The sequence below is a fragment of the Notechis scutatus genome, chromosome 2, assembly GCF_049901735.1.
Source record: "Notechis scutatus isolate UNSWTSFEM ecotype Mainland chromosome 2, rNotScu1.2, whole genome shotgun sequence".
In the NCBI taxonomy this organism is placed as follows: domain Eukaryota; kingdom Metazoa; phylum Chordata; class Lepidosauria; order Squamata; family Elapidae; genus Notechis; species Notechis scutatus.
In genome coordinates, this window is record NC_142010.1 from 151,656,670 (window position 1) to 151,681,625 (window position 24,956).

Sequence of the window (24,956 nt, forward strand, 5' to 3'; positions counted from 1 at the left end):
CTGCATCAGTGCACAGTGAAGTTATTTATACTACTTTGGCTCTTCTTTGCAGACATCTGGGGCTCAGGCCTATCAGCTTGTGAAAGAGCCTGGGTCTTGTAGAGACTGACGGCTCCGAAGGTTGTACCGCGGAGTCTGTAATAGGCAAGACAAACATGATATTTATTAAATTGATAGCTGCCCGTCACACTATCCAGACGGTGGCTACAACTATGTAAAGGCATAAATACAAAAGCATTAAAAAGTGTTAACAGTTAAATAAAAGATTAATACCAAAAGCATGGATGATAGGGGGGATGAGCTTTTGTCTCTCGCTCAATTAACCACTTATAGCAAAGCATGCCAAATTTTAAGGCACTTCCAGAAGGCCAGGAGTGTGGAGGTAGGTCTCACTTCTGGAGGCAAAGTCTTCCACAATGCAGGAGCCGCTGTTCTCACTGTCCCCATTAGCCAAAACTTCTTGACTTAGGCCTCTTCTGCCGCAGTGAATGGCACAGACCCATCACATTGGAGAAACAAGGTTCCTCAGATACAGAGAATATCCACAGGCCTGCTTTATTATTAATTTAATTGTAAGCTGCCCAGAGTTACAAATGCAAGATGGGTGGCTATATAAATAAATATTAGTTATTTATCTGGGGACTTGGTCCTTGGGCTATTCATTGACTGTCAGGTAATAAACAATTGCCCTGTGCTGGAAGAAGACTTTTGTGTATAATGCAGTGTGCTTTTTAAAAGAATGGAAGATTGTACCCTGTTTCTCCAACAATACGGCCTCCCCCAATAGGAAGTCCCAGCATGTTTTATAGGCATGAAATGAAATTAAGCCCCTCCCCCCAAATTAAGGCCTATATTAAAACATGGGGAATGGCGGGGGGGCTTGCCGTTAGGAAGTACTCTTGTTGCACACCCAGATATGGTGCTGCCTGCATTGACCCCGATACAAAGTGCCCCACCAACGCCGAGGTCAACATCCAAGCCGTCGCCGCCCACCCCCCTGAAGATGCAAGGGGGGGGGGAATTAAGTCACCCTGAAAAGACAACCTAGCCATTTTTTCGGGGCTCAAAAAAAAATAAGACCCGGCCTTATTATATGAGAAACACGGTATTTCTTCAGAGAGACTCAGGAAAAAACTTTGAGAGAAGCGTTTCTGCTGCAGAATAATAGCACAACATGAAAAGTTTGTGAACTCTCAGCACTGTTTCCTTTTTGCTGTTACATGATCAAAAGCCATGTAATTAGAGCAGGGACTCTTAACATTTCTAATATACAAGCTATTTCTCAAATATGCGTGAGATGGTCCCAGATCTACAGCAATGCGGTAAATCCTTTCCCACCAGTCAGGCTGTTTCTTGGGCCAATTTTTGTAAAAAAAAAAATCCTCCCCAAAGTCTTTAATCAGAAACACAATTATGCAAATATATTGTGACACACACGCACAGCGTTTGCTATCAATTCAATCCAGGATTTGAAAGGTAAGCAACCATGAGTAAACTACTGAATTTTGCAGTGTGGTAGCAGAAAGTAAGTAGGCTAAATGCATGCCGTAAGAGTCCGAGAAGGATGCAAAACATAAAAGGTGCAAATTTATAGAAAATGCAATAATCTGCTGAAATGCAAAAGTGAACCAAAGACTGGAATAAAGTTCCCAAAACTTGAGAAGGGTGCTGCCATCCTGTATGCTTCATTACATCCTGCTTTAGTAGTGTAGTTAAGTCAGAATGGAAGACACCCCCACACCCCCACTATCCTCCATAATTCAGTCACAAATTAAATCAGCATAATTCAGCCCTGCTTAACACCTTGGTCACAGTGAATTCTTGGCAACTAACTCTTTCCTCTGCAATGTTAAATGCTTCTAAATCACGTCTCCCTACTTTTAGCTTAACATCCCCCACTCCAATGCACAGCTTGGGAATCGGCCCTAGCAACATGAGGGCATTTACCTACCATACGCTTTAGGGCAGGGGTATCCAACCCGATCACATCGCGGGCTGTATCATGGCATATCAGGATTGTTTTTGCCTTGGGGAGCCAGGGTGGGCGTGGCCTGCAGGAGCTGTATCCGGCCTGCCGCCTGCATGTTTGACACCCCTGCTTTAGAGGCTTTTAAGGGAAAGTGGAGGATTATTTCAGCCCCCCCCCTCAAATTCTATAGCCAGATCTCTTGAATAATCATAACTGAGTACCCTCCATGCACATTAGGCTACCAGATTCCCCTACCAGCAGCATGGTTTTCTTCCGTAGAACAATTTATTCACCAAATGACATGGTGTGACACGTGGCTTTAACTCACCCCATCCACTGGTATAGAGATTGTCAGCAGCCGAGGAGCCACATTTTGGGATTGCCTATGCTGGCGAGACAATGCACGATGAGCCTGGGAAGATGGCCATCCTCTCTGCCTGGGGCTGCTAGTCTGTATCTCATCTGATAGAAGAAAAACGCTGCGTTGAATGACTTTCAAAGAGGCTGTTAGGAATGAGTGCAAGGTCCCTTTCTATGAGACTATAGCAGCCTTTGGAAGCCAGACCTACGCAAGCACATTTGCTTAAACACTGATTTCACACATGAGAATGACTGAGAATGTTGAAGACGGATTCGTGTTAGTATACCTTAATGGTCTCCTAAGGAAAAAAAAAATTCTGAATAACCAAATCTGTTATCAGTTGCCTGCATTTCTTCTCATCTGCCCAAACAAACCTCCCAGACTGGGAAGTTTCACTAGAAGGCTGTTGCTAGTGAAAAGGAACAATTCCTGCTGATCAGAATGGGGAACATACACAAACACTGCATTGATTGGCCTTGATATTATCTACATACAAGGAGTCCATGGTCTTCCGTGTGCTATTGGATTACCCCTGGCAGACCCAACCAATATACTCAGTACCTTACTAACTGAACCCAAAAGGGATTCCAAAAGGGATTTCTTTACACCATTGTAGCTTCATTCATTTTTATTCTTCTTCATTGGCTCCCGACAACTGCCTGGAGAGGTTCCTGAGTTTTCCTGGCAAGATTTCAGAAGTGATTGCTATTGCTTGTGTCCTAGGCTGAAAGAGTGGCTGGCTCAAGGTCTCCCAGAGGCTTTGTGCCTAAGGTGGGACTAGAACTCACAGCCCTCTGCTTTCTAGCCCAGTGTTTATTGCACTGGTTCTCAATAGATTCTTCTGCTTTCTAGCCCAGTGTTTATTACACTGGTTCTCAATAGATTCTTCGCAGAGCTGTGAATAACCTAAAAGCCTACAAACAGCATTTAATGCCCACTTACCAATGACCTGCAGGTTGTTTTTGTAGTTCAGCTGTTTTACAGCCCAGCCTTGGTTTTCACAGTCTGCTGGAGAAGGGATTACAACAAAGTTCCGTAAAGCACTTGTTAAGAGATGCATATTGACAAGGCACTGAGTTTAGTTCTCTTGAGCTTTGCTGTTCCTTCAAAACCAGATTTCTGCATGATGACCATTTGGTTTAAGGTAGGTCAGGAAATGAGAGATCTAGGCAGAACCATCCAATGGAGTTTCACAGAAGGAATATTTGACATAGCGCTTCCCTTTCTCCAGGACCTGCCCTTTAGCCACTAAATGACCCCAATTCTACCTGCTGCTTTCCCATTCCTCCACCAAGATGGCACTCACTTCTCTGGTATTCAGCCCAATATTCTTTTGGTTCTGTTTCAGCTCTCTTCTCTGAACAGAACAGCAGCTTTGAGACCCCCATGTCAGTCGACACCTCCTTGTCTGTTCCAGGCTTGGTACTTTGAAACAGAAGCTCCGGTTTAGCCAACAGCCTCTCTGGGGGGAAAAAACAGGCAGCACATGCTGGTTAGAACCTGTCAAGATCTAGAAGTCTGATATGCTTGCATTCTACACCATGGCCAGACAAGATTATATTGTAGTAAGAGTGTTACATCATGTATTAATATTTTTATTTAGGTCCGGAATACTAGAGCAGGGGGTCTCCAACCTTGGCAACCTTAAGACTTGTGGACTTCAACTCCACAAGTCCACAAGTCTTAAAGTTGCCAAGGTTGGAGACCCCCTGCTCTAGAGTGCAGGCTGAAGCCTGGGGATTTTCTCACTACCTCGTCTTTAGCAACTCCATGTCTCATTTACTTGTAATGAATACAGAGGCACCTATGTCATTCCCCTAAGCACTCGCATGCTCTTCTGCTAAGGCAAAAGAACAAGGGAGATGCTAGCTAGCAATCATTAGGCAACCCAGCTCTCAAATCTCCTATTGTTCCTTTCTAAGAAGGAATGAAGCATTCATACATGTTGCACAAGTCCTTTGAAATGGAACGAGAGGAACCGCCTGGAATACTTGTACATGCACAAACCTTTCCCTGTTTTCAGCCAACTGCCTTCCTTCCTGTAGACCTTCCCCTTGATTAGCATCCCCAACCTGGAGATGGGCAAAGCACCAGTTCCCATCTCTGTGCATCTTCCATCAAAAGATCTGACACGCCGAGTGTTCCTTAGGCAAAGCCAAGCTATTTCTTCCCCCTCAAGCCCACAACCAAAACACTGCTTCTCTTTTCATTACCAGTTTCTTGTAAAAGTTGCTGAATCTCTTTCCGAGTTTCCTGCAGACTCTGCAGCACCTCTTGGTTCTGTTTGGCTGGGTCCTTGTAGGTCCAAATAAAATAAGCCAGTATAGCTATGCACAGTCCAGCAAAAGTCCGGCGCGTCAGGCCCACCCAGAAGGAGATGTTTTCCTAAGAGGAGGAAAGGCAGATAAATCAGTCTGACCGTCCCCATTCAAACACTAAGTGATAGGCAACCCTGGGGCTTATGCTCCCTTAAACTTCAACATAGAAACCCTGTCTTCTCTTACTTCGGACTGGGACATGGAGGATTCTCATATTTCATTATGAACAACAGCAAAGGTGTAATTCTCCCATGGGCTTAAACTGAAAATGCAAACGTGTGATGATGAAATTATTGAATTTCTTGGTAGCCACAAAGTCAAGTTGTTTTAAAACGAATTAATTTATTTATTAATTAATTTATTTATTTTATTTATTTGATTTGATTTGCCAATTGTTTACAAGATAATAAGTATAAGTGTATACATAGTTGTGAATACATGAAATGGGTACATATAAGAAAAATAAAAGAAGAATAAGAGAAACAATAGGACAGGGACGGTAGGCACGTTGGTGCGCTTATGCACGCCCCCTACAGGCCTCTTAGGAAAGGGGTGAGGTCAATAGTAGACAGTCTAAGGTTAAAGTTTTTGGGGTTTGGGGAAGAGACTACAGAGTCGGGTAGAGTATTCCAGACATTGACCACTCTATTGCTGAAGTCGTATTTCCTGCAATCAAGTTTGGTGCGGTTTACTTTGAGTTTGTATCTATTGTGTGCTCTTGTGTTGTTATGGTTGAAGCTGAAGTATTCATTGACAGGTAGGATTTGATGAGGACAACAGATGTGCCATAATGGCGTTCAGCAACCATAGCCAAATGGAACTTCCATAAGTACGTGATAAACCAAGGAAAGCTGTGCTTGTAAAACCATCAGGTTTTCTGGCTGACGCTTCCGGAAGTTACTACTGAGGTTTCAATACTTCTGGAGGGAAGCAGGTTGGGGAAGGCTGCTCTATCAAGTTTTGCACAAGTCACCTGTCACTGGCAAGAATCAGCCAAGTGCTTATGACAGTTATACAATCATGCCTCAGGGCTTATTATTCACAGCACGCTACTAAAAAAATATATGGAGGGTTTGTTTACCCATAACAACCCTAGATCCCTGATCATCGTCCCTGGACTTATACTATTCCTTTCCCAATCATTTTCAAATGATAGCCAGCACCTCAATACTGACAGAAGAGAATATCTGTAGCTCAGGGTTGAACTGTGAGGTCTTTGATGCTCTCCAAGCTTGGTTGTGGTTTTTTTTTTCACATACATCTCATTACCAAACTAAGTAACATCATCAGTGATAGCTCTAACGATGTTACCTAGTTTAAGTAATGAAATCTATTCAGGAAAACAAGGCCAGTTCAGAGAGCACCAAGGACACACACAGCTCAATACTGCATAGCTGAAATTATATTGGACTGATGCCCTAAAATTTCCAGCATCAGAAATAGGTATGAAAACTGCTTTGGATGAACCTCAGGCTGATAACTGAATGAAGTTCAAACAACATGCTAGATTTAAATAATCTGCCCGATTTGATTCTTTAAAATTTATCATTTAGGGAAATTTTTTCTCAATTAGAATTGCAGCATGAAAAAGAACCCCGGATCCCTCTCTCTCACTGCATTTATTGAAGAGACACAAAGCCAGGGGCTTTTTTCAGGAGCAATCACAGTGCAGGGAGAGGATTTTCTGAGAATATTATTACCGTAGGGGAGCAAATGAGTTATATTTCTGTACTCCTTTTTCCATTTATCTTCTTTTGGGGTAAATGTACACTATTAGTGAGACTTGTTATTTAAAACCTCTGTAATCATATACAGGTACTCCTCGACTTACAACAATTGAGCCCAAAATTTATGTTGCTAAGTGAGAAATGCGTTAAGTGAGTTTGCTCCATTTTACTTTTCTCGCCACATTTGTTAAGTGAATCACTGCAGTTCTTAAATTAGTAACATGGTTGTTAAGTGAATCTGTTTTCCCCATTGACTTTGCTTGTCAGAAGGTCGCAAAAGGGGATCACATGACTCCGGGGCATTGCAACTGTCATAAATGTGAATCAGCTGCTAAGCATCCAAATATTAACCATGTGACCCTGGGTATGATGTAAAGATCGTGTGAAAAATAGTCACAATTATCACCCATCCCCTCCCACTTGTGATAGTAGGACTGTAACTTTGTCGCTTGTATCCTTACGATTTATATTGACTGTTTCCTAGTATGATTTGATTGCTTATTGTACCCTATGACTATCATTAAGTGTTGTACCTTATGATTCTTGACTAATGTATCTTTTCTTTTATGTACACTGAGAGTATTTGCACCAAGACAAATTCCTTGTGTGTCCAATCACACTTGGCCAATAAAGTATTCTATTCTATTCTATTCTATTCTATTCTATTCTATTCTATTCTATTCTATTCTATTCTATTCTATTCTATTCTATTCCATGTCACTTTTTTCAGTGCCATTGTAACTTTAAACGGTCACTAAATGAACTGTTGTACATCAAGAACTACTTGTATAGACAGGGCTTGTGACTTCCTGAGGAATGGTGTTGCAATTGTATGCCTAACAGAAGCACAGTAATGGATAATTGCAATAACCAGACTCTAATTAATGCAAAAGAAGAATTAGAATTCTTTTATTGGCCAAATGTGATTGGGCACACAAGGAATTTGTCTTGTTGCAAATGCTCTCAGTGTACATAAAAGAAAAGATATATTCGTCAAGAGTCAAGAATCATAAGGTGATTAATGATAGTCATAGAGTACAATAAGCAATCAAATCATACTAGGAAACAGTCAATATAAATCGTAAGGATACAAGTGACAAAGTTACAGTCATACAGTCACAAGTGGGGGGGGATGGGTGATAATGAGTGATGGGAAGATTAACAGTAATAGTAGTGCAGATTTTGTAAATAGTTGGACAGTGTTGAGGGAATTATTTGTTTAGCAGAGTGATGGCGTTTGGGGCAAAACTATTCTTGTGTCTAGTTGTTCAGCTGAGAGAAACAAAACAAATACAAGGGATGCCTAACTTCAAGAAAGAAAACAGAATTTTAATTGTTCTGGCACTGAAACACTAGGCTATAACTTTTCACCACATTTTGTCTCACTTGGGTTCCAGCTTCAGTAATAACTATGAACTTAATTCAAATCTATGGGTGGCAATGCTAGAAACTCAGGTTTTGGCTACTTTGAGCGGGCATGCATTTTGCTAATAGCAAAACAATATTCGAGAGGCTTCACTGAAGCAACTTAAAGTGAGAATTCAACTGGTGGTTGGGAACCTTCTGTTCCCTCAGAATTATCTAGCTCCACTTAGCTGTTTCTCTATAGCTCCACACTTCCCCCCCTCCCCCCAAAAAAAGCTTAATTGCAGCCACTGTCCCTTAACAAGGGTAAGCATGACATCATGACACTGCAGGCAAAGAGCTGGGGACAAAAACACGTCAAGTCATTTGAATTGGAACAATAAGACAGTTCCTCAGTTAAGATCAGCATCAAAGCATCCCTCCAGGCCCGGCCTAGTTTTGGTTATCCCTCTGGTCCTTTCCCCCCACCTCCATTTGCTATTGCAAGAGAACAACCCTACCGTCAGGTCATAGCCTTCTTCTGAGCGATCCAGGAGAAAGTTGCAAACAACACGTTCTAGGTAAATGTTAGCTCCCACCAAGGTCAGCAAAATGAGCCTGGAGATAAAAGGGGGGAATAAAAGGCCATTATGAGAAAGCGTGGAATATATTTCATAGTCTATATGTCCATGGCTTACATTCACAGAAGAATGGATTCTTATGGTTTTGTACAATTATACATTTGGACAATTGCAGCTTCCTTTTGAAAGGCAGCTCATTTTTAGTCCTGATATATATGGAGAAGAAGTTCTGACATACAAAATTGAACTGCCTCTACCAAGCTTTGACTAAACCTACTGAAGATGATACCTCATTGGCAATAGGTGAGATGCCAACTTTGGGACAGTATTTACATGTGTTAAATGCTGACAACATGACTAACCCTATATAAATAATAACTGCAATGTTTTGAATAAACTTGTCCCTACTTCCCATTCATTGCAGGTACCCCACTATTTCCTCATCTGCTGTCATCCACAAAGAGGGGGAAAAGCTGAATCTTCAGCTTGGTCCAGTCTTACACAGGCTGTCCTCAACGTATGACCAATTGGGCCCAGATTTTCCATTTGCTAAGCAAGGTGGTTGTGAGTTGCACCTAGTTTTATGACCTTTTTTTGCCACACTTAAGTGAAGTATTTTTTAACACACTTTATTTGTTACGTGAATCCTGCAGTCATTAAGCAAATCCAGTTTTGCTGATCAGAAGTTGACTGCGAAGATAGCAAATGGCGATCATATGATCTCAGGACGATGCACCCATCATAAATATACACTGGTTGCCAAGTGCCCAAATTTTGATCACATGACCATGGGGACCAGTCAAAAATCACTTTTTCGGCCCCAAGACCTCTAATCATTAGCTTGACCGGATAAAACTGCGGAACAGATCGAGTATAAACCAGACTCCTTTCTGCTGGGGATTTTCGATAAACAACTATCAAAAAAAGTGAAGTACATAACAATACACATATTAACAGCGGCCAGATTAGCTTTTGCCCAATGTTGGAAGCTCCCTCATATACCTACAGAGGAGATGATCACCCAAAAAATTTCAAACTGTGCAGAAATGGACAAATTAACTTTAGCCTTAAAAAATAAAGATACTTCAATATACTATAATAGTTGGAATTGCTGGTATAAATGGTTAGAACAAAGACAGATTTTATATTATAAGGCAAAAAGAATAGGACAAATTCATACGAGTGACATATAAATATACATATGGATAAGGTGTGCGTAGATGGCATAAACTAAGGAAAGAAAAGATCTTATAAACTGTAGAAAATGAGAATGTTTTTAATCGTTTTCCATTCTTTTTTCTCTTTCTTTTTTTTCTATTCTTTTTTGCTTTTCTATTTGTGTGTGTGTTGTTGATTTGTTTTTAATTGTAAAATCAATAAAATTTGTTTAAAAAAATAATCACTTTTTTCAATGCCATTGTAACTTTGAACAGTTGCTAAACAAATGGTTGAAAGTTGAGGACTACCCGTACTAAATTTTCACTTATTGCAGTCTGATGATATGACTGCTGAACAATTGTGGGGAAGGCAAGCAGTGGAATTGCCTTACACTGAGCTAGAGCTTTGATCTTATTGCCAACCCTAATTGACAGTGGCTTTCTGAACTTTCGGAAGCAGGTAAATCCTAGCAATACTTGGAATTCCTTGGAATTAAAACTAGGGATGTTTAGCATTCAAAATAAGATCCTCTACAGCTCCTCTTTTGCAGGCTTATCAATTCTACCAGAAAAAGAAGAGCATATTTATTATGTGACCAAATTACTTGGGTTGATTATATCAAAGGCTGTTTGATTTATTGAAAATATTTAGATAACTGCCCATCTTAGGCAACATAACCCTGGGCAGCTCACAAATGGCAACAGAAACAATTAAAACATTTTGCACCACTTCTTGTTGCACCAAGAATTACACTTCAAGGAAAGCTTGAACCCTCCACCTGCATTCGTGTGATCCAATCATTTTGAGTGAGACAGACAGAACATTAAACAATCCAAGAGCATTTGATGTGGTCTGTTCTGTTTTGTTTTTTTCTCCTCACCGAGCTCTTGCAGTTCGCTGGCTAGAGGTCAGCAGCAGGGCTGTTACACCGCTCAAGAGATGGAAGAAGACAGAATAGAGAGCATTGGATTCCCCCACTACAAAGCGATGTAGGAAGGCCACCCGATTAAAGATCTCTGCAAAGGCCACGCGTTGCTCGATGGCCGAATTCTGTAGTTCTTGGAAGGCCCGGTGTATGCCTGCAGAAGGGAGAGGAGGAAGGACAAGAAGTCATTGCCCTCCCAGACAAACTGGGTATCTTATTTGGGCCATTCAATACTGGTCTGCAACCGTAATAAAAACGGATTATTTGGGCCACTTATAGATACTGCCATGAATTTGTTATCTGTCTTTCACACACTGATTGAAAGCATAAGTACATATAGATGAGGGGGTGCCAGTTTCTCCTAACCCGGTGTAGTTCCTGTTTCCGTAATGCCTTAAGTCAGATGCTGGCTCTCAGGAGATGGGACCAGAAGACAGGACTTTTCGGTGGTGGCCCCCGACACTTTGGAAAACCTCACCTTCAAAGGTGCACCTCACCCTCTCACTATTGACCTTACATAAGGCTCTGAAAACTATTTTACATATGGTCACAGGGCCAGCCTTCATTCTTCCTTTACACTGTATGGTTCTTATATACCAGGAGTGGTGATGATGGATTTCATGGAATTTAGATTTTTGTACTCCAAGAATAGGAATCTTTGGATGGCAAGAAACTTCTTATACTGATTCAAATCGGTAGTCAGAACTTGCGACTTGGGATAGCTGTTCAGGATTTCAAGGAAGAGTGTTTCCTATCCTATATGGGGATGGCAAGGGAAGAATCTGGAATCTCCTACATAGAAAGGCCATTTCTATCATTGAACAAGGCCCCTTGAACAGTTGAGGTTCACTGTCTGTAATACCTAATTCCTCCGCACAAATTTGCAACCTCCTCATCATTCTCAGCCAGTCCTTGTCAGAGCCTGACAATCATATTCTTTCTTCCCATCCATTGTGCATTATATCCATTCATGGAAGAATTAATTCAGGCAAGGTCAACAGCAAAAATCTCAAACCAGACAGGCCTGTTACAATACTAATGGCCAGCTATCAACCGTTCTGTCTATCTAAGCCTAAGCACCAGGCTAGAAATCAGGAGACTAAATTCTAGTCCCACCTTAGGCTTGAAAGCCAAAGTGTTTGGGGCCAGACTCTCTGTTGAGGTAATTCCCCGTTAGGAGAATGAGCGCACACAGGGAGACGTAGTGAGAGTAGTGAATAATAACACACACACAGCACACAACCACACTGTATAGTAAAATGTAGGTTTTTACTTCCAGTAAAACGATTAGGCAAAGTTCAACAAACACAGTCCAAGTCATTCACGGTTAAAGCAGTCAGTTTTCAGTCCAGGGATAATCCAATAACAAAGTCCAGTATCAAAAACAGTTCAGTAATAGACTCACATCAAATCAAGACTAACGATGATCAGCAACAGTCAATGCAGGAACAGCAACGCTCTCCATAAAAGGACAGGACTAAACAACCCAGGTTTCTGGCTCCATCTTATGGCCGTTTGAGGAACCACACCCAATTACAATTTTAGCATTCCCTTAAAGAGACAGTATTAAAATGTCTATCCTGGTTGATATATTTTCCAACCCAACTGTTAGGTGACTTACATTTCCAACACTCTCTCTCGACAATTGCCATTGTTAAGCAGTGAGGTCACATGATATTGCAATTTACACCCTTGTATTTTAGCAGTGGAAATCCCAATTCTAAGGACCGATAATCAGTATGAAACAAGTTCTAAGCTGTCAAGTTTTGCACTGATTTATAAATCTCTTGTCCCTTTCTTTGCAATGTTTTTGAATAGCATAATCCAGGCAAGGAAATAAGTAGCTTGGAAAACTTTTTCCTATATGAAATTAATTTTTACATATCTGTATCTTAAATGGTACATTTCTATGATGTATCAAATCCCAAACACGTGCGTTCTGACAGATTTACTCAAGTCAAAATCTGCCCTGCAACATTTTGAGAAGTGCAAAATCAAAAAGGTCATTGATTTGCAATCCACTAATTAGCCCAGCTGGTCTAATGGATCACGTCTGGCTTGCATTCAGATTCCCAAATTACCAGTCTCTTAAGTTGCAAACCATGGGTTGGAAGCAATTGAGCGCCTACTTAAAAAAAAAAACTTATTACAGCACTTTAAAAAAAAAGCTGAATAAGAATATCAAAATTTGCTTCTCTAGACATATTCTTATGAGCTTGAAAGTGGTGTCAGAAGTTTTTTGACTCAATATACTAATGCTGTAGTATACTCCAGTAGTTTTAAGAATGGAAACTCCTGCCATATAACACAAGATGTTTCTGCAAATTAACAGGGCTGTATCTGTAGGGATGATCTCTGTAATATAGAATAAAATAGAATAATAGAGTAATAATAGAATAATAGAGCTGGAAGGGACCTTGGAGGTCTTCTAGTCCAACTCTCTGCTCAGGCAGGAAACCCTATACTATTTCAGACAAATGGTTGTCCAATATCTTCTTTAAAACTTCCAGTGTTGGAGAATTCACAACTTCTGGAGGCAAGTTGTTCCACTGTTTTCATATCTAGCTATCAGTGCAAACTGATAGGTGATATTCAGCAGGTCCTGACCAGTTCTGTAGAACCAGTAGTGGGAGAACCAGCAAATACCACCTCTGACTGAAGATTTTACAGTATCTTTCCCCTGCCACACCCACCAAGCCACGGCCATAGAACCGGTAGTAAAAAAAATTTGAATCCCACCACTGGTGCAAACTCTTAAAAGGAATAATAATGCAGCTTTGTACTCAAGTCACCTTGGGAGGAGTCACGGAGCATCTGCCCTAGCAGCTCCCCATCGCGCAGGATTTGCTCCTGAGAGCGCAAGGTGGCATTTTGGATCCGAGCAGTCTCTTCTGCAAGCTGATTGGTAGATTCCAGCTGATGGGCCACCGTTTCTGAAGAGGAGATCAGCCTGATATAAACCAGAGATAAAGAAGGAAGTAATTCAATCCGGTCCAAGGTAAACCATCCACCATATTCCAAAAAGTTCTTCTACCTGAAAGGGTTCTTATTGAGTTGCCTACCCAGAAGTCTTGGCATTTCAGTAGCAACATGGCCATTGGCATGAAAACAGCAAACGCCTGACTGTGGAAACATTGCAGCCTGCACTAACTGCATTCAAAGCTTCACAATCACAGAGATAAGCACGCTTCACTCAGGTGACTAGGAGTCAAGCCTAAGTGACCTGCCAGCTCCCTTTCCTCCTGTAATGAAGGTCGACTACATTGACAATTATTACTGTACCCCATTACTATTTTTCCTCCAAGCAGGGTATTTGTGTTTTTTCTTGCTTCCAAATTATGTTCTTGAAAACCGACAAAGGCTTACGTGGAAAAGGAGATGCATTTATCCATTATTCAAATCTGAATCTTGCATGCTATGCAAAAAGAAAATATTGAAAAGTGGATCAGAACCTTAGAAGTACCCATTGGCATGGATAAATTGGGATGGGGACTGCCAGTATTCCCAGTCAGCATATGCCTTGATTTATTTTAAGAATTAAATATCTCTGGATGGGAGATATCAAACGTGCGAATAAAGAATTGATATGGCTAAGCAGAGACTTGGAAGTCACTAGACCTTCTCTTTTGGTACAGATTCACCAAATGGAACGTGGCCATCCTATGTACAGATATTTGAAAATAAAGACAACTGAACCAGGGGTGGGATTCAAATTTGTTAACAACCGGTTCTGTGGGCGTGGCTTGGTGGTCATGTGACTGGGTGGACATGGCTTGGTGGTCATGTTACTGGCTGGGCATGGCCAACTCAACATCACTCACATCGAGGCACGCATCTCCTTGCCTGGCCTCTCGTGACTGTGGGGATGCTGCAATAGTCGTAACTGTGAAAAATGGTCATAAGTCACTTTTTTCAGTGCCATTTTAACTTTGAATGGTCACTCCACACAAGCAAAGTACTAGCAAAGGGGGAAAAAAAAACTCCAGAGAAGTTCCTGAGACAGGAAGTCTAGTCTTGTCAAGAATGTAATAAGGGTTAACGGAGAGGCAGTTTCTGTAAGCAACACCAGAATGTTTCCTTCCTGCCTTCCTTACAGGATTAGGTCAGTAATTTCTTCTAACAACTGGTTCTCCGAACTGCTTAGAATGTTAACTGGTAGAATCCCACCCCTGAACTGAACTCTATGGACTAATTTCTGATTAGGTGTAGTTCGTGTTTCTCTCTTTAAAAGAAAAAAGGGGGTTGCATTTTTTAAATATCTGCAATGGAATAAAGGATTATTACATTTAATTTTTTCCATGCTGTAAAATGAAGTTGGCATTTATAGTGTCCACTATGTGCTCATGGATTATAGTTTATAAATCCTAATCTACACTAGGGTTTATAAGCTATAAGTATTGGAGTGGAAATTGTGGCCTGCTATATGATGACATCCAGCCATTATTGCCTGTGTTCCATGTATCCTTTCCTCAATTATCTAAGCCTGAGTTGAGGTGTTAATTTCTTTTCCAGATTGTCACTGCCAATTTTAATTACATACAAAGGCAGGAACCATAAAGGAGCAATTTCACTGTGTCCCCTCCCTCTTAGGTCACAGATTGCTAATTACACCCCAAGTAAAAAAGCCAAATTATAGCTTTGCTCACTGAGCTTTTCCCCTCTTTACACAAAGAGACTTTTTATCTGTTTTCACCAAGTGTCAGCTAGATAAAGAATGATGCTAGGAGATCTGATGGGGTGTGCTTCTCACATTAGATAATCTGTCCTTCAGAAAACAGCCTATAACTGGAAAACACTGGAATGACATTGTCATTTGAGGGCTCGTTCACCTCTTCTCCCCATGTACCGTAAATGTGGGGTATGACACTGAGTACTGCCAGTTCTGATGGTTGGAATGAAATTCTGAAAGTTGTACAGACCTGGCAGGGAGAGAGTTATCAAGTACATTTCTCAGGTCTGCGGACTTCCAGTGGTTTACCTCTTTCTTCCCACAGCAAGATAAAAGTTTGTAATTTGAACAGTGGCATGCAATGAAAACATTTTGCCGGGCGGCAAAAGACAATTCAACAGACAAAGAACATTGTTTAATCATTTCCTTTTTAAGTATAGTAGTCACTGCCAGTAGTTTGCAAAAACAAGGAGAAGAAGGAGGCTCTGCTACTGAACAGGTATTTTTTGCAAGCTTAACTCTCTTCTTCTTCTTCAGAGAATACTAGGATGTCCCCTGTTACGAACTAACTAAATAAACTCATTATTAAAAACTCTTCGAACTTCGCTCCAACTGCAGGCTCGTAATCCTGCACTTCGGATTGGCCCGCAAGTAAGCGATCAATGATTGGCTGCCTTTGGCTAACCTGATTGGCTGACAGCGGCCACCCCTGATTGGAAGACTAAGTGCGGTTAAACTCGTTCCCATTGGTTATTGCAGCAGCAGCCAGCTCTATAAAAGAGCTGCTGCTGCCCAAGTGTTTTGCTCTGTTCTGATGTCACTATTAAAGAGTTGAGTCACTACCGATGCCTTGTCTCCGTTATTGCGCCCACTCCTCCAGATCTAACACTGGCGACGAGGGTGGGATGCGGAGACAATAGAGCCAACTGAGCACTCGCTGTGCACCGAACAGAGCACGTGGCTGAAAGAGTGTCAACAACGGCAAGATGGCCAGCGGCGCCATACCACCCGCTCCATTTGACCCGGCTAACGAAGACTGGGACTCGTATATGGACAGGTTCCAGATGTTTTTGGAGACCAACAACCTGAAGGACGCTTCGCCTGGCAAGAAACGAGCGGTCTTCCTGACCCATTGCGGGCCTGCCGCTTTTAAAATGGCTACGGCACTTGCAAAGCCTGCAGAGGTTAAGTCAATGGATTGGGATAACCTCGCTCCTATTCTTCGGGTCCATTATGCACCCGCGGTGCCAATCCTCATCAGAAGACACGAATTTTACCAGAGGGACCAACGGAAAGGCATTGGAGACTTCATCGCTGACCTCCGGAACCTGGGTGGACTCTGTGGTTTTTCAAACCTCGAAGAAGCTATGCGAGACCGCATAGTTCTGGGATTAGATGACCATACGGCGCAGAGCAAGATCATGGCCAAAGAGGACATCGATCTTGCAGATGTCATCGCTGATGCTACTGCAGCAGAGGCAACCAGGAAGTCGGCCACTGGAATGCGCCGCACCAACGCACCGCTCCGTCAACTCGCCAATGATACTTCGCCTTTCCCAGAAAAGCACTCAACAACGGCGCACCATGAAGACCTCGAATCCCCATCAGATAGTGAGGAAGAAGAGGTCAACCGACCAGAGAGACCAGCGAAGCCAAAAACCTTCACGTCAATGCGCCGGTTGTGGGGCAAATCACCCGCGAGCTGATTGCAAATTCCTCGACGCACTCTGCCGTTCCTGTGGAAAGAGGGCCATATTGCCAAGGTCTGCAGGAGCAAGCGGGGGGCAAGTCCAATCCGTAGAGAGAACAACTCCCGCCAAGCTACGGACAGCCCGCCCGTGAACCGGGATCGCCTGAATCACCAATGGAACCACTATCACTACAGAAATCGAGCACCTGCTGCGTCAGCTAGACGAGGAGAGACGCATCAAACCATCACCATCGGTCACGCCTCATCCTTGGATGCAAGGAAGATCCGAGTGAGGGTCGCCATTGAGAATCGTCCATGCGTAATGGAAGTAGACTCGGGTTCATCCCTATCAATGGTCTCATGGAGGACTTTCAAACAGTTGATCCCTGACATCCGTCGTCAAGACCTCAGCACCCAGAAAGTCATATTAAGGGACTACCAGGGAAACCGAATTCCCGTTGCCGGGTCCCGCCACGTCCAGGTCTCCTTTAAAGACCACACCGCAACTCTGCCTCTTACCATCGTCGATCTAGACCGGCCCAGTTTGTTGGGCTTACAGTGGTTCGCTCCATTGGGGATTGAACTAGCCGGCATTCACCAGACCGGGAGCAGTGACTGGGAAGCCGCCCTCGTCCAGGAGTTCCAGGACGTATTCACAGAGAAGCTAGGCAAGTACAAGGGATCCCCCATATTGTTTAGCCTCAGCCCCGATGTTACGCCCATACGCCTTAAGCCTCGTCGAGTGCCTTTCGCACTCAAGCCAAAGATTGATGAACAATTGGACAAATTGATAGCCCAAGGGGTGTTAGAACCGATCGATCACGCCCGTTGGGAAACCCCGATTGTAACACCCATAAAACCGGATGGATCGATAAGAATTTGTGGGGATTACCGAGCCACCCTAAACCACGCGCTTCAGCAAAGCGCTTATCCTGTACCGGTGGTTCAACATCTTCTTCACTCCCTGGGCGGCGGAAAGATCTTTGCAAAATTGGACCTTGCCCAGGCATACCAGCAACTACCCGTAGATGCAGAGACTGCTGAGGCCCAGACTATCGTCACGCACAGTGGTGCGTTTAAATGCAATAGGCTCCAGTTCGGTGTGAGTGTAGCACCAGGCATCTTTCAAAGCCTGATGGAGCGATTGCTGCAAGGCATAAAAAGGGTCGTGCCTTATTTCGATGACGTCTTGATAGCTGCCCCCACTAGAGACGTGTTGGAGACCCGACTCAGAGCGGTTCTCCAAAAATTCAAAAACGCCGGGTTAAAGGTAAAGAAAGACAAGTGTCAACTTTGTACTGAGAGGGTTGAATTCCTGAGGTACCTCCTTGATAAAAAGGGAATTCATCCTACCGAAAAAAAAGTAACAGCCATAAAAAACGCCCCCAGACCTAGGAATAAAACGGACCTCCAAGCCTTCCTGGGACTCATTAACTTTTATAATATCTTCTTGCCCCAGAAGGTGACTGTAGCTGAGCCCCTACATCGTCTGCTAGACAAGAAAGCTTCCTGGGTCTGGGGACAATGGGAAGAACGAGCGTTCCAGCAAGTAAAAGATCTCTTGACCTCCAATGCTGTATTAATGCAATATAACGAGACTTTGCCTTTAACTGTCACGTGTGATGCCTCGCCGTTCGGGGTGGGAGCCATTTTAAGCCATGTTCTACCTAACGGCAATGAGGCACCTATTGCTTTCTTTTCCCGAACATTATCAAAGACTGAAAGGAACTATAGCCAACTCGATAAAGAGGCTCTTGCTATTGTAGCCGCTATTAAACGTTTTCATGAATATGTCTATGGACGGCCGTTTACTATAATAACCGACCACAAGCCATTGCTTGGCATATTAGCGGGGGACAAGCCTACTCCCCACATCTTATCACCAAGGATGACCTGTTGGTCAGAGTTTCTAGCCGCATACGGTTATCAACTGCTACACCGCCCGGGGAAAGCCATTCCCCACGCTGATGCTTTGAGCCGTTCTCCGCTGCCGGAAGCCATAGACGATCCAGCTCCAACCCTTACTGCGCTCCAGATCGAAACTCTCCCTTTGCCACCCCTGACTGCACGAGACATCGCAGCGGAAACAAAGAAGGACCCCACATTGGCTCGGGTCCTCAGCTGGGTGGAACGAGGCTGGCCTGACAACGAACCCGACAACATCTTCACACCATTTAAAAACCGACAGACAGAGCTGTTCTCACAGAAGGGCTGCGTTTTGTGGGGAGACAGTCATCATTCCTGAAAAATTACAACACAGCGTCCTAAAACTATTGCACGACGGTCATCCAGGCATCGTGCGGATGAAGGCGTTAGCGAGAAGTTACACGTGGTGGCCAGGTATCGATAAACAAATAGAAGCCTGGGTGGCCACACGCAACAAGTGCCAGGAAATCCGCGCTGCCCCACCGAAGGCACCTCCAGCTGAATGGGATCCACCTCGTGGCCCCTGGTCCCGCATCCACATTGATTTTGCGGGACCCACCAAGGGACACATTTTTCTAATAACGGTGGATGCCTATTCAAACTGGCTCGAAGTCCACAAAATGAAAAGCACCACAACAGAAGCCGTCGTTAAAAAGTTAAATAGACTATTCGCTACGCACGGACTGCTGGATGTTTTAGTCTCGGATAATGGCCCCCAGTTCACTGCCCTTGCATTCGAGCAATACCTAGCGGACCGGGGCATCCGCCATGCCTTAACTTCGCCGGCTCACCCTGTGGCCAATGGCAGGGCCGAGCGTAAGGTACAATTCATTAAAAAAACATTGCACAAAATGGAACATGGCGATATTGACGACAAGATAAACAGGATGCTTCTTCTTCAACACATCACGCCGCACAGCACCACGAACAGAACCCCGGCCGAACTCTTGATGGGCCGGAAACTTCGCTCACACCTCGATAGCCTACACCCAACCTACACGCCAGAAAAACCTTGCGGTTCCAGCAGCAAGTGTCGTGCGTTCAAGGTAGGCGATTTAGTTTTTGCGAAAAACTTCTCGGCTGACCCATTGTGGGTCCCCGCTACCATCACGCAGCTAACAGGCCCCAGATCGTACCGTTTGCAGACTAATGACGGCAAACTGTGGAAGCGCCATATAGACCAACTTCGTTCCCGTTTGGCGCCTAACTCTCTCTCACCCCCTGATTTTCCAGCTGGGGGGGGGAAGGGAAGACGAGGGGGCTGAAATAGAAATAACAGAGGACCCAATCAGTGAAGCCCAGCAGACTGTACAACCAGCCAGGGGATACTCACCACCCGACGGAAGCCCGAGCCGGGGGATGGCCTCGCCACATAGCAGCCCAGTCAGGGAAGCAAGCCCAGAGAACCCAGAAAACAACCAAGAAAACAGCCTTGATTCACCCAGCGAGACAGTAGAACCGTCGTCACCACCCGGTTCTACAAACGATCCACCAGAACCTGAACGGAAACCAGTAGAACAGCGGAAATCGAACAGGCAGGTGAAACGGCCTGCCTATTTGTGAGAATATGTCACCCCACCCCTCAGACGGAACCTAGGGGGGAGGGGTGTTACGAACTAACTAAATAAACTCATTATTAAAAACTCTTCGAACTTCGCTCCAACTGCAGGCTCGTAATCCTGCACTTCAGATTGGCCCGCAAGTAAGCGATCAATGATTGGCTGCCTTTGGCTAACCTGATTGGCTGACAGCGGCCACCCCTGATTGGAAGACTAAGTGCGGTTAAACTCGTTCCCATTGGTTATTGCAGCAGCAGCCAGCTCTATAAAAGAGCTGCTGCTGCCCAAGTGTTTTGCTCTGTTCTGATGTCACTATTAAAGAGTTGAGTCACTACCGATGCCTTGTCTCCGTTATTGCGCCCACTCCTCCAGATCTAACATCCCCCTGATAAAGAACAGCTCCAGAGGTGGTTTCTCCTTTTTGCTCTTTTCCAGAAAAAAAGAAAACCCTGCACCCAAGGGCTGAATGACTGCAAAAAAAAAACAAAAAAAAACCCCAAGAACATTTGAAGGTTATTCTAAAAAGGTACTTCAGAGCACACGAATGCTGCACCCCAGTAACTTTTTAAAGCAGCTGCATCATTTACATAATATCCACACAGCAGCTGCACAATCTGTCACTTAAAGGTTATATCTATTTGTCCATAATTTTAGACCATCCCAGCCTTACTGACAGGCAAACCAACAAGGGTATCTTATTAAATTAAAAAATGTATTCAACTTAATACCAATATCAGAAAACACTTTAAAAATACGCAAAAGGTTGCTTTTAGCTCCGCTCATTTATTTTCAGTTAATTTCTTCTATTTTCATTAAGGCACTCAAAGCCATTTAAAATCCTAAAACAAACTACTATTGCTATAGTTTGCCTGTGGTTAAGGTTTCCGGAATTTAGCAAGCAATTTTCTATTAGAAATAAATGTCTTCATCTTCTACTTTCAACTACCAAAAGAAGAGTTGGTGGATTATTTCTGGATTCAAGAGTAACACCTAGGACCGTGATGGCAAACCTATGGCACACATGCCAGAGGTGGCACACAGAGCCCTCTCTGTGAGCACACGCACCGTTGCCAGCTGCTCTTCTGGTTTCTGGTATTCCAGGGAGCCAGGGCGCCAGAAAATGGCCTGGAAAACAGCCGGAAAATGGCTCCCAACAGCCGGAAAATGGCCCCCAAAATGGCCTGGAAAACAGCCTGAAAACGACCCCAGTCATTTTTTGGGCCATTTTCTGGCCAAAAATGGTCTGAGAAATGCCCCCCCAAATGGTCAAAAAACAGGCATGCACATACCAGCCAGCTGGTCTTCAGGTTTCTGGCACTCTGGCACGCACATTCGGGTTTGGGCACTCGGTGCCGAAAAGGTTCGCCATCAATGACCTATGAGATGGGCAAGGATCCCTGACAAGCTTGTTGTAACTCCCTTAGCCTGTTTCTAGATGAAGCACTCTTACCAGTGGTGGGATTCAAATTGTTTTACTACCGGTTCTGTGGGTGTGGCTTGGTGGGAATGGCAGGGGAAGGATACTGTAAAATCTCCAGTCAGATGTGGTATTTGCCGATTCTCTGCACTACTCAAAATTTCCGCTACTGGCTCTCCAGAACTGGTCAGAACCTGCTGAATACCCACCTCTGACACCTTTGGGATTGGGGTAGGCAACCTGTAACCTTGCAACTGTTTATGCTTTAGTCTGGGCCTCACTTCAAAGGTTTCAGTGAGTATAAATTCAGACCTCCAACCAAAGGGACTCCTTCCTCTCTAGCAGCCTGTAGGACAAGAAGCTCAAGGGAGAGAAAAAGAAGAGATTGTGCTGTCCCCACTTTTAGTTCGGCATCTTACCGACCACTAGCTTCATCCCCACACCATTTTCTCTCCCCAGCAGTTTAACCCCATCCCCCAAGGGAATTCAGCCTTCAATATAAAACAACCAACAACAAAAGGAGACCCCCATTTTTCTGACCTGTGCACAGTATCTTGGGCCTGCTGCTGCCAAGCCTCATTGTGAAGAAAATAACAGATGGCATGAGCATGAGTGAAAAACTCTGTGTACACGCCAAAAGCCACTGGATCCATGTGCTGTGTGCAGTCACGGATGGAGCTACCAATTTCACAGGGTGGGAACTTCCTCCCAGACCTGTCAAGGAAAAGATAAAAACGTAGTTTTGTTGGGGAGAAACTATACAGCCAAAGGAGGGGGGGGGGGAAACAGGGGAGGGGGAATAATCCTCTTCTATGAAAAGGTGGTTTCCCTGGTTATACAACAGAAGCCCTCTGCCCCACTCTCTTCCATGAGTTTTCAAGGGAAGTAGCACAGCAGTCTCAGCTTGTGTCATTCCATAAATCAGAATGTTTATTAACAGAACTACGTAAAGCTTAAACATTTAGCTGAAATCTTTGGTATTCATGATTTAGTACAAGGGTCCCCAAACTTGGCAACTTTAAGACTTGTGAATTTTAACTTCCAAAATTCTCCAGCCAGCACTCCGTTAGCTTCCTCCGTTAGCTTCCTCTAGCCACAGCTAAAGTGTTCTGAAGCTTGTTCTCACGGTTGTTGTATATCAATACAACTGTTAGATGAGCTCAGAAGTTATTTGCATTTTATTCCTGGCTCAAGGGAAAGAGAATGTATTGGTCTTAGAAGACCATTAGGCAACCATAAAGTCTATGCAACTGGTTAGGCACTGTCGCCATTGAAAGAAGCCAGATGACTTGGTATGGGCCAGAAATAAGGAGACCAAATTTCACACCAGTATAGTTTTCTGCTGGCCCATGAATGGGCAAAAAGCACTTCAAATTGAAGATAAGAGAGAAGCCCTATGCTTTGACTCTGTTCTTCACCCCTTCCAATTCCACATCCTCTGAGTAGATTAAAAACGATCTCAGTAAAGGTTCTTGTTTATCACTGCTCAACAGCATACACCCAGAGCTGTACCCTACTCTAATGTCAAGGGTGCTTAGTAAAGGGAGCAGCTACAATAGATGAAAACATACCTGCCCATCCCTTTGCAGTTGAAAGGACAGGAATACTGAGAAAGGAGTAGAATTTTAACTTTGCTTCCTCCACCCTGTGATTAAACCCAGATTCTAGACTCCCTCGGTTTAGAAGCTTGACTCACCGCTGTAGGTGGCAATGAGCAAATGCCAGTGCAATATGGCTTTGCTGTTCCTCATTCAACTCCTTGCACCCACCATCCAATTGTCTCAAGGCCTCCATCCAACAAGGTCCATATCGTGGGTGTCGGGCTAGTTCTTGAACCCATTGCAGGTGGCTCCTGCCTTGAGACAGAAGCCCTGGATCTGGAGAATATAAATCACAAGCAATGAAGCAGAAGAAAAACAGCAACAGGCTGGCTGGAGGGTACCACATGGTAGGAACCACTGCAGCAAAGCAGTCAGTCAGATAAACTAGCCAAAATGAGTTGAAGCTGCTGATGGAAGTTTGGGTGGGTGTCTTCCAGGGTGGAGCACCTGAGAGAGAGGGAAATGAAAGCCTTCAAATGATTGTAGGAACTTGGCTAAAGGATGTCTGTTTGGCTTTACTCTTAATCACACCATAGGACTTGTTTTGCATTTGGTTCTACTAGGTAGCAGAACAGCCATAACATAGTCAAGTGTGGTTTGTTTTTTTCTCCCGTGTCTGTTTTTCACCCTTCTAGTTTGTAAATTACAGTTAATCACTTATATATCCAGTTGTGGTTTAATCAATAACTGCTGTGCAAGCAGTTACAGTAAAATCTGTATGGCCTGAACTACTGTTATGTTACACTATACTCTTTACAATATAGTATAATATATTTAACTACACTATCAAGTATTTAGAATATAGATTGCTCGGAGATACAGGGAAAGTTGTTAGTATTTTTCCTATTTTTATGCTTTTTAAAAATAGTGACATGGAGAGGATGGACTGATCTAGAATCAAAGTCTCTCTATTCACTTAACATTTATTAAATAATAAACTACAGTGGTTAAGTCAAACTCAAACTACATTATCAAATGAATAAAGTAATCATGGTATGTTATGAAATACCTTGTGGATATGTGTTATGTGAACACAGCCAAAATGGTTTGTTAACCATGATTTATGCTTTAGCTTGTGTTAATGGAGCCAGCATAATATAAAAATAGTTAATGAGGATAGGTGGAAACTGAAAATTGTTAAATATTTTTCACTGGTAGATAAGTACTTGAAGTTTTTGTTTCTAAAATGAGTGTATAAATCTTTCTGGGAGTAACTCAGCTATACTCCTTGCCTTGCCTAGCGGTTTTCCAGCTATGTTCTGAGAAAGAGTTCTATGAAATTAAGAGTTATAAAAGCCAATTTTCTATCACGAGCTTTGCCTCTTGATCAGGGTTTCCATTTTTTTTTAATATAACAAACATGTTTCATTGTCTGGAAAAGTTTGAAAATCCCTGGACAATACTACTTGATCTATTTCCTACTGGTTCCCTAATTCAAGTGATATTTGCTGCCCTCTAGTGAATACACTTTTTTTTATTTTAAAAAATCCCCTTTTCTTAAATGAATCAAAACAAGAGGGGGGGGAAAGGGATATCCATAAACACCTTAAACCTGGAATTCAAATTTGTGGATATTAAGTTGTAAAGTTTTTCATTCACTCTTGTAACACTAGGAAAAATGCAAGTAGGGTACTGCTGAAAAATGTCTGCATACAGAGGTGACCCAATTTACAGAGCTACTGATTCCACATATCATAAACAAGTCTGTGAA

The 24,956-nt window shown here is 43.3% G+C and overlaps 1 protein-coding gene across 1 annotated transcript; it reads right to left on the reverse strand.

Annotated features, from left to right (window-relative positions):
• Window positions 1-11: 11 nt before the first annotated feature.
• LOC113417741 (uncharacterized) lies at window positions 12-23,687 on the reverse strand. Its single transcript, XM_026676276.2, has 9 exons — window positions 23,341-23,687; window positions 22,185-22,358; window positions 13,176-13,333; window positions 10,339-10,537; window positions 8,241-8,337; window positions 4,544-4,715; window positions 3,637-3,792; window positions 2,298-2,431; window positions 12-135 (listed from the first exon to the last, which is right to left on the reverse strand). Exons 1-9 carry the CDS (start codon window positions 23,589-23,591, stop codon window positions 73-75), a joined length of 1,404 nt encoding a protein of 467 aa, XP_026532061.1. The 5' UTR covers window positions 23,592-23,687; the 3' UTR covers window positions 12-72.
• Window positions 23,688-24,956: the final 1,269 nt, after the last annotated feature.

Bases quoted from the DNA above. Each gene is read 5' to 3' on its own strand.
- LOC113417741 (XM_026676276.2), bottom strand. From the start codon at position 23,591: ATGTGGTACCCTCCAGCCAGCCTGTTGCTGTTTTTCTTCTGCTTCATT. The intron at 10,538-13,175 runs GTGACTTGAGTA...TCCCTTCTGCAG, and splicing joins GCTCCGTGACTCCTCCCAAG to GCATACACCGGGCCTTCCAA. The intron at 4,716-8,240 runs GTAGGGTTGTTC...TCCTCCTCTTAG, and splicing joins AAGAAGGCTATGACCTGACG to GAAAACATCTCCTTCTGGGT.